The sequence below is a fragment of the Protopterus annectens genome, chromosome 2.part0 (genome assembly GCF_019279795.1).
Source record: "Protopterus annectens isolate FY-2018-M chromosome 2.part0, PAN1.0, whole genome shotgun sequence".
NCBI lineage: Eukaryota > Metazoa > Chordata > Ceratodontiformes > Protopteridae > Protopterus > Protopterus annectens.
Window position 1 is genome coordinate 1,372,537,003 of NC_056728.1, and position 10,418 is coordinate 1,372,547,420.

The following is a 10,418-nucleotide window of genomic DNA, read 5'->3' on the forward strand; positions in this document are numbered from 1 at the left end:
AAAAAAAAGTTTCATTTCCATAATATTCTCTGGGCCAACCTTTCTTTGCTTGTAGCTTCTAATACCCCCAGTTGAGCTTTATGTTTATGTAAACTGCTGGGTGTTTGACACAGCCATCAGAGCTAGTAAAGTATGTTTGGTGAACAACACTCTACTGTAAATCAAGGCAGTAATATTTTAATGGAAACAATTCATAACGTTTTAATATTGCTGAAAATTCATTTAATAAATTAATACTTTTTTGTAGGATGGGTGACAGATGATGGAAAGGGACTCATCTACCTGACTGATCCTCAGATTCACTCAGTCAGTCAAGGGAAGTCACGCACCAATTTTGCTCACAAAGGAATCGGATATTTCTTTGAACATCAACATGTGGAATGCAATGATATTTGTCGTGAGCTGTTATTAACTAGGCCCAAACCAGTATGGGTCGGTAATTAAGACTGTAAAGCAGGAGGGTTCACTGACTCATTCTGTACCTGCACAGAAAAACAGTCACTTTATCTTCCAGTGCCTTAGTTTCTCTAAGAAAACTTCAGTAATGTGTTAACACTGTCTTATTTAAATTGTAAATTAAGGAATTACATACAATTCCTTTTACTTCCTAAGTTAAAATGTGGAACCTTTAAGAGATAATACATTGCTTTTGTTTTATTTACCTTTGTGACTATGTGTCATCTTGAAGATTTTTTATTTCTCTTATCCTCATCAATAACAAATGCAAGGTAAAAGCCACTGAATATTGTTAAAAGAAATGGTTATCCTAAGTGGTATTTCCTGTTGTGTTATACGTATGTGCGTGTGTCTGTCTGTCTGCATGTGTGTCTATACATGTATAAGCTGAGCAGGGCTGATCACACTTCTTTACTTCAAGTAACGTTGCCCTGGCCATCCTGTAGGATCTTAAGATGCTTCCACTCAAGCTGAGAAGAATATTTTATGTTATGTCCTGGGACTGCCTGAGGTCCTTCTGTCACTAGGTTGTGTGTGACACACCTCCTGCAGTAGTTGCACAAGCCACCTCATCTGGCTTCTGTCACCTACAGGTGCACCATTAATCTGCATTGATATCTTCTTGGATTAATGATTTCTTTGTTCTGTAATGGAGATTGAGTCCAGCTACCCCATAAAAGAGCCTCATTTCCAGTAACATAGCAAGGGTGGAGCAAATGGGGGCATGTGCTGAGGGTGCAATCTCAGGGTTGAAATGTCAGTACAGAAGGCAACTTGTTGTGCTGTTGCTGGTAGGAAGGAGGCATGCCTGGGAGACAGCATGTATTTCAGACTGCTGTGAGCAGTATATTAGAGAGTTTTCTTTTCCTTTTTTTTTTGCTTCTTCCAATGAAGAGCTGCTAGGGAGGGGGTGTGCCTGGGAGGGGGTGTGCACTTCAGACTGCCATGAGGAGTCTATTGGAGTGTTTCCTTTTTCTTTTTCCCCCCTTGACAATGAGCAAGTAGGTGGGGTGATAGTTTAGGATCTGGCACAGGGTGCTGGATGAGCCAGCTACACCTCTGCTCATTTCCTTTGCTTGTACCTGCATCTCATTCTTTTGGGCACTGACCATAGGTGAGGATGAGGACACGGACTAATAATTGGAGAACATCATCCTATGGGATCACCTGTCACTTCACCACTGCGGTCCAGAAGACCAGCAGTATTGCTGCTGCTGCTACACCCATCTCCCTATTCCATATGATCCCAATATACTTAAAGGGATCCACTTGAAGGGTGCTGATTTTCATTCCGACCACTTCATACTCTGTATCAAACTGCTCCATTTTACATCAGAAATCATAATCACTTGATGTCAGGACAGTAAGCTCATCGTGAAAATAACAAAGATTATAGCCCTCATGTCCTGAAAGTGGAATCTATCCAAACTTTAGCTCGGCATTGATATTCTGTCCATGATAATGATGACAGGGAGGAGAGAGAGGACACACCTGTGCTGGAGTCCTGCACATGTCTTTATTGCACCTGACTTTATGCTGAGAATATGGACACAACTCTTACTCTACAAATACCTGTTCTAAATGACATGCAAAGCAGCCCTAAGATTAGCACTACTGTAGCACCTCTTATAATAGTGTTCACTGACATGTGGTAATGTAACTTCTGTAGGTTCACAAAAAATGTTAGTAATGCTGGCAAACTCCTGTGACCTCTTCAGTCTTTATGCAATGACAGACAGCTTATCCACTCACCCATGACCAGGATGAAATCCACATTGATATTCCAAAATCAGAGAACTGATGTTCATGCAAATTCTCCTTTCCAGCACCCTCATGTAGGCATTGACAGGGATGCTGAAGATTGTAATTGTTATGTACAGGATCATAGGAAGTTGCTAGACTAAGGGCCCTCGAGCCTTTTTAAGCCTAGCCATTCATGCCTCATTTTTTCCGTGTTATCAATACCCATGGGCTAGAACACCTTTGGTATATGCCTGTGCATTACAAGCCTTCCTCCCCCTTTCTGGAAAAGGGGAAATCCACCCCAGTTTATCATTACAAAGGTATCCCCACCTTCTATGTAACATTGAAAGGGCGCAGTAATAGTACCCTACACCTTCAACATTTTCAGATAGCTGTCATCCATTCCCATAGCCTTGCAACCACAGAAGATTGTAATCACTGCAGTGAGCTCATCAACAGCATGCACACTTATGTTTGCAACATACACATTTATGTCTGCAACATACACACTTATGTCTACAGCATGCACATTTATGTCCAGCATGTATACTTATGTCTGCAACATACACACTTGTGTCTGCAACATACATTACGTAGAGTTTTTATGTAAATAAGTTTACCTACTATATACTGGCACTGGAATAGGTTGTGTATTGCAAAATTTAATGTTCTGACCTTCAGTACGTTTCTAGTAAATGGCAAGGTCCAACTTGTAAAGCTGAACACAACCAACCCTTTAGTATTTGCTTGTACAATAGACTGTTTCTGTTTTATCACCCTTAGAGGACAAGAGCTGCAGTCTCCCTAGCATTTCTAGAGATACATATGCATTTCAAACAGTATAACACAGATAGTTTTGCATGGTATGTTTTCAGGCCTGTATAACTTATAACCGAATGTTACAGTTCTTCTCCTGATGTCAGTAACACTGCATATATTATTGTTTTCTGTGGTATGTTTTAAACTATAGTTGTTAGAAAACACGATAACAGAGTGAAACTGACAAAATGTGTTCACAGCATTATATACACAGAAAAAAATGAATGCTGCCAAAGATACATCCTAACCACCAATGCAGAATCTCTGATATCTGCCAGCTGCACAGTAAAACCACTGAAGTACATGATCATTGGTATGCAAAGTATGGTGTCTCTCACTGTACAGCACATCTCACTGTACAGCCATGTCCGACCCAGTTTTGCTTGACATGCTTCATCTGAAAAAAATCCCAATCCCGCCATGCTACTCACTCCAAAGACCTCAACCTTATCACCACATTAAACAGAACCTGCTGGAGGGACAGGTTTCTAACCCAGAAACTGCCAATTCTCTGGAATAAACTCCCCATTCACATCAAGCAGAGCACCTCACTGGCCCTCTTCAAGAGAAATCTTGATGAGTGGATGGGAAATAGGAAATTTACCCCAGGGATCACCTGAATCGCACTACTAGATAGGGGCACAGGAAACTAATGTCTGGTAAGCCAGATGACTGGAGCACTATTGGGCTAGGCTTGCAATGGCTCCAGGGCCGTTGGCCTAGTACTTACCTATGAACCTATCTACATTCCTTATTTGTATTTGGCAAGTGGCATATTAACTCAGTACGAAGAATATAGTAACCAACACTTAAAATGTGTCAGATAAGCAATGTCTGTATGGCTTCCACAGGGAATAAAACCAATACACTATGGCTGAATGTTTTGAAGAGCCACACTTTATATATGCCTTTATTTTGCTGATTAACAGCGACATTGTGAGGTAGTCGGTTTTGAGAAATGGAAGCTGCAAAGTAGCAATGTGGGATGTCACTTTTTAGTGAGGTAAAAATGTTTCCTTGTCATAATGTCATAAGATGAGAATTTTTTTCAGTCCTGACAATAGTGTAGGCTGTGAATTTCATATGACTATACAAACATATGTGGTCTTTCAAGTCTGCAGTAGTGTTGTAGGGAATTCCACAAGTCCTTGAAATCCTTGTCCTTTTTTCATCTGTTGTATGTTTCCCATGAAACTGTCTAATGTGCTGCATTCTGTGGCCCCGCCATCCTCACTAATTTGGTGAAGCTGTATTTCTTGAAGTGTGTCTTGTCTGAATGTTCCAGCTGCCATTGTTGTTCCCTTCTATGCCTTTGTCTCCTTTCTTTTCATCATCACTCTCGTTGCTAGTACTTTGACAGTCTGTTGACTCTGTAGCATAACCCCCTTTTCTTCTTTTGTCAAATGTATGCAGGCACAGCTGTATAAGCCTGTCTTCATATCACATTTCCTCTCTTCCTTCACTTGTGTGGCAACCGTTATTACTTGCATTACACCAGCCTAATCTCACTTCCTGTTTAACACTGGTAGAACTGGACGCAGTCCTCATGATGTTGATTTATCAATACCATGTGGGTTAGGAAGATGATTTCATTATGTCCAGCATCCATTATTCCTGCAGTACATGTTGACTTTGTGTGTTCACATTACATTGCATGATTCAGTATGGAGATTATCATGACACCATGCACTTTTATTTTAGCTCCATCTTAAGAAACCTTTGAAGCGTGTCTGCTTTATTTGGATTTTAAACTAAATTGCACAACCTTGCAGTTTTTCTACACTAAATACCAGCAGAACAGTATCTTGCTGTATGAGCCATTCCTTCTCTATTGGCTGGACATATCTTGTTGTCATCAGCCTCTAAGTAGACCTTATTCTCCAGTCTTGTTGTTTACTCATTGTTGAACCTTGTAGCACGTCATAGCTTACTGACTTTTTCCTGCCATTCCCCACCACAGTTGCCACCCTGTGTTTCCAGTGAGATAACTGTTTCTTGCCTATATCACCATTTTACATCACTCACTTTGGCCTTAAATTTCCCAAATAACATGCTGTGTGGTGCATTGTCAGAGGCTTTGTTGATGTTTAGATACACCACCTCAACACATTTTCTTAATATGGTGATGGTCTTTATTTTGCCAAGTTGTTAAAAAGCCAATATCGTTAAAATAGAGTGATAACAATGAAGACTTCTTTCAGAGTTATCCACAAACATGAAAATGGTATACTGCTGTCATCTGTAAAACAAAAGAACCCTATACCGTTACGTACAATCCCTGTCAAACTACTGACACTGCAAATACCTCCATAACAAAGTGAGATAAAGTCCTGACTGTGATCCAGATGACCCAAGAGTAACATGGGATGCTTGTGATGGAGTGCCTGACAAGGGAGGGTGGGAGATTGCAGCCAAAACTAACTCGTCCATTCAGGGGAGAGGGATGCAGTCCATCCTCTTGCAGTATCAGCATCTACTGGAATAGGAGTTCACAGCAGGCAGTGTATCATCCCAGGCCTTGCATTCATGAGGCAGCCTTCAGGGAGCATATGCAAGGACATGCATGCTCACGGGACAAGGCAAAGCATGCCTACTGCTAGCGAAGGGGTTAAGACCAAAGAATGAAAAACCTCTTATGGTTGCCCAGAAGATGACCATGCCATGACTGGCTATCACTCAGGTGATGGAGGATGTGATATATGTATGGTAGTGGTAGAGGTTTGATGGCTAGCAGGCATGGTGAGAGAAAATAATTTAAAAAAACTGCTGCTATATATGTGTGGAAAATGGCTGTGGAAAGCATGAGTGATTAATCCATATCATGAACAACATAGTGTCCTGCTCTCTGATTAAAGCTTTAGTAATATGACAGATATATTGTTCAACATTTCTTTTATTTCTTTTTCTGCAACTGATCTGTAATCACAATCATTGATGCCTCCATATGAAACCATATGTATACAGTTATTTTTTTCTGTGCTGTCTTTTAGAAATTTTATGGAAATTATCTATTATATTTACCAGTTAGAAGTAAACTAACTGAATTTTCATTTTAACCAACCATTATAGTTTAAATAGTTGACCTTTAAACCTTCAGGCAAGCATTTTTGTCCACGCATGATGTGTCCTATTAATAAAGAAAGAGAAAAAATATATAACTACACCAGGTGAAGCAGTCTGTAGGAGTAATGTAAAGTTCATGTCTTACCAATTATGAGAAATAAAAATTGAATAACACTGATGTTAATTGTCTAATATTAGACATAAAATAAATACATAAATACATACATACATAAAACAAAATATGGCCTGATAGTAGGACATTATGTAAGTAAATAAATGAAGTACAGCACTACTCATTTCAGTTCAGTTATATTAAGCTGCAGTCTACGCTGTAAAATTTACAAACAGCACTATATGAATAAAATGTAGATGGTCCAAAATGACACCGATATTTTAGGTACATAGTTTACTAGCAAAAAGATGATGATTGCTTAGCAAAATAAATGCTGAGGGATAATATAGTGTACCATGCTGGACATACACAGCATGCTTGGTGTGCTTTTTTGTTTTTTTATTGCACTACAAAAATATGTAACTCACAGTATGAAAAGAACTTAGCCATGTTAACCATTTAAAAAATATATGTGCGTGGTCACCACGCACCGTAGAAGTGAAACTTCTGTAAGGAAGTATGAAGGAAAGCAAATGGTACAATACAGTATAAGCGCCTTTGCACTTCCTTACAGACGTTTCACTTCTGCCATGTATGGCGACAACGCACATTCGTTTTTTTTCTTTTTGCTTGTTTATAATGTATAATATGCTGTTAAAATTATGTTATAACTTGAAATTGCTTACCTAGATCACATCACAAATTGTATTTTATCAGTAAAAAAAGTGTTAATATTAAAAAACAATGAAATGCAAGGCAATTTACTAATTTGAGTTTCATGCAATAACTCAATTTGCATTTGCACATCAGCATAAAGTGTAGGTCGTGCTATTTTATATTTTTGTGTTAATTATTTAAAAAGACATTGATGGACTACAACAATATTATGTAAGGTGTATTTCCAGAACACAGAGAAGTAGGCCTATGTTGCTATTATGTATTGTATTATTTAATGATCATAATCACTTTTTTGCAGTTGGTTATAATCTGCTACACATTTCCCCAACATAATCTTATTTGTCATCATTACTACACCAAAATATTTTTTCAGTGTGTTTAATATACATTTATATTCCCTTAACATGCCATCTCACTCCTTATTTGCAAACATAAAGAACTTTTAAAGTATGTTTACTTTTCTACTTTCCACATCACACACCTTTCATGGCTATTTCACTTCTCATGAGTACTATCATGTAATCTTTTTTGGCATGAAACCATTATAATATCAAATATAAGAAAGAAACATTGAATGTATTCCAAACTGTAGCTAACAAACAGCAAAAAGTGCCAAGAATTATAAATAAAACCAAGGCTGTCCATGTAAATCAGGGCAGTTTCAAGTCTTTCTGCAAATGCCCCCACAGTGCACACGTTAGTCATTCATATTTATGCATGTGTCTGCTGTCTGTGTACAAAAGGGAAAAATGAGAGGGACTCTGTGACCTGATAACCAAAACATTATCACAACAATGTTGTGTATAATAATCCAGTTGTTTTAATAACCTCTTCTCATTTAGACAACAGAAGAACAGCAAAAATGTGAACCACAGATAAATGGTTTTGAAAAAATACAACAGATCTAAAATGAAAGGGCAACTTGCAAAAAATTGAAACTCTGCTTTCATTACCATGCATGAGTGGTATGGTCGAGAGGTAAGGAACCCTTTCAACTGATGCTGCTGCTGCCAGGATATCACTTAAATGCTCTCGCTCTACGTGTGTGTGTGTGTGTGTGTGTGTGTGTGTGTGTGTGTGTGTGTGTGTGTGTGTAAAATGCATGCTAACAGAAACCTTGTCATTCTAACAACTGTCTAGGTTTATAAGAGCAATATTTAAAATCTGTTCATATTTTTGGTCCTTTGTTCTCACGTCATTTGTGGCTCTGTCCAGATTTCTTGTGGTAAGAGTTTGAGATATATGGCCGAGAGGTACTACTACTGTGAGGGGATCACTCGTTCTGAAACTCTGTGTGTGTGTGTGTGTGTGTGTGTGTGTGTGTGTGTGTGTGTGTGTGTGTGTGTGTGTGTGTGTGTGTGAGAGTGTGCATGTGTGTGTGTGGTTGAAAAGCTAGAGTAGAGTACAGAAGTCAAACTCTGCCCTTAGAGGGCGGAGTTTGACTTCCATACTTCCATTTCACTTTTCCATTTCACTCTGAGCCCTCACACCCATGAGAAGTTTCACTTCAATATTCCAAGGCTAAGTACCTCCTACTAAGTGACAGTGTAGCAAAATTCCAAGCCCTCTCCAACTGTGAGAGCACAGCGGTCTATGCAGAATTATTCACAGAAACACCATACGATCTTGTAAATAGCTGCATAGAGACAACTGTAACTACCCAAAATAAACACAGGACAATCTCCAAAAACAAGCCTCCCTGGTGGAATCCTAGTGTAAATAGTATGTACAAAAAAAAATCATGTCCAAAAACAGGAAATGTGTTGCCCAACAAAACATCACCTGTTGGGGCCCTCAAGAATCTTCATTTAACCATAGCTTCCAGACAGGCGTCATGCCAAATGAATGGAGGACTGCCATAGTTATCCCTCTATACAAGAGGTTCCTTCTGAATACCCAAGGAACTACAGCCCAGTAAGTTTAACTTCATCTCATATGCAAGACCATGGAAAAAATTATCATGGATATAATAAACAATGACATAGGAAATTTACAGACCCGGGACTCTACCCAGTTTGGTTTTGTGAAAGGCAAGTCATGCCTGGTGGAGTTCTTTTAGAAAGTCACTAAAGCTATTGATGAGGTAGAAACAGTGTACACTGCCTACCTTGACCTGGCTAAGATGTTCAACACAATAATTCACTTGGGCATTGTAGACAAACTTACAAAATTAGATGTACATCCATGTGTCACCTGATTGATAGCCAGCTGGCTCACTGATAGGACACAGAAAGATAGGTAGGGGGATCCACCTTCATGAAGAGGTCAGTCACTAGTGGGGTCCCACAGAGATGGGTGCTGGGGACTCTCCTTTTTTGGTATCCACTTCTCTGAAGTTAAGGCAAATGTCAAGTGGCCTCTTGCTGACCAAGTTTGCAGTCCACTGCAAACTAGGCATGGTTACTAAATCTGTAAAAGACACAGATACCCTTCAAGAGGGCTCGACACATGCAAACAACCAGTGCTAGAGTGATATACTAAAACTAAGTGTGGAAAAAATGCATAATAATATACATTGGAAAGATAGCCACCCCTGTAAATTACAATACTGATAATACGCCCCTGAAAGTAAACCTAGTGGTCAGGGAACTGGGAATGCATATAACAGACAACAAAAGACTAAATATAAAATAAAACAACAGCAAGGCCAGGACACTTAAACAATAAAAAACTGTAGCGCCTCGGCTCTTTAAGCCTTCATGGAGAATGCATGTTGACAGTAACCTGATCTTTGACCATCGTGTGTCTACTGTGATGAATAAATCATTCTATGTTCCACAACTTATAACTAAGGGCATGGCATTCAGGTCCAAGGAGGTTATTGTTCTACTGTACACAGCTGTCATCTGACAAATCATCAGACCAGTCATCAAGTACAACACACCCTTCGGCATGTACCTGACCAAGCACTTGCAATAGCTTGAGAGACCACAGAGGTTGCTTGCAAAATGAACATAGAGAGTAAACAACAAGTCCTGTAGGGATGGTCTCAAAGCCCTATCCCTGTAGTCACTCACCTACAGAGTGCTGTGTGGCAGTTTATGCTTAGCCGACAAGACATCCTTTGATTCCACACTGTTGGATTTGTTGCACAAAGGGCAACTGATCAAAGCTGTGTAAACGCATTTAATTATCAGCCAAACAGATTAAATCCCCTCAGTGCATAGCTGTTTCTCTGTTCCAAAGTATGCCTGAGCTGATCTTTTCGACATCATTTGGTGAAGATAGGTGATATTCAGATCCAGATATTCACGGAGATCATTAGTATGGCTCTGCTCAGTCTGGATGGTGCATAACACATCATTCATACAGTCATTCATTCTTTCCAATACAAGGTTGTGGGGGACCTGAAGCCTGTTATGGCAATCAGTGGGCACAAGGCAGAGCAGCTAAGTGTAGATGGGAAACAGTCCATTACGGAATGCACTCACAGATTAACAAGCATACAGACATACACAACGCACACAAACATACTTAAACATAGATGCACACACACACACACACACACACACCTCTCAACTTCTTTCATTATAGATTCTGGACAAAG

The 10,418-nt window shown here is 39.4% G+C and overlaps 1 protein-coding gene across 2 annotated transcripts in view; it reads left to right on the forward strand.

The window, feature by feature from the left end:
- ALPK1 (alpha kinase 1) overlaps positions 1 to 3,417 on the forward strand; it is an 873,475-nt gene extending 870,058 nt beyond the window's left edge. For both annotated transcript variants that reach the window (XM_044061550.1, XM_044061549.1), the window contains exon 15: positions 248 to 3,417. In XM_044061550.1, the coding sequence (XP_043917485.1) occupies positions 248 to 444 (197 nt within the window). In that variant the 3' untranslated portion in view covers positions 445 to 3,417. The remainder of the gene's footprint in view (positions 1 to 247) is intronic.
- Positions 3,418 to 10,418: the final 7,001 nt, after the last annotated feature.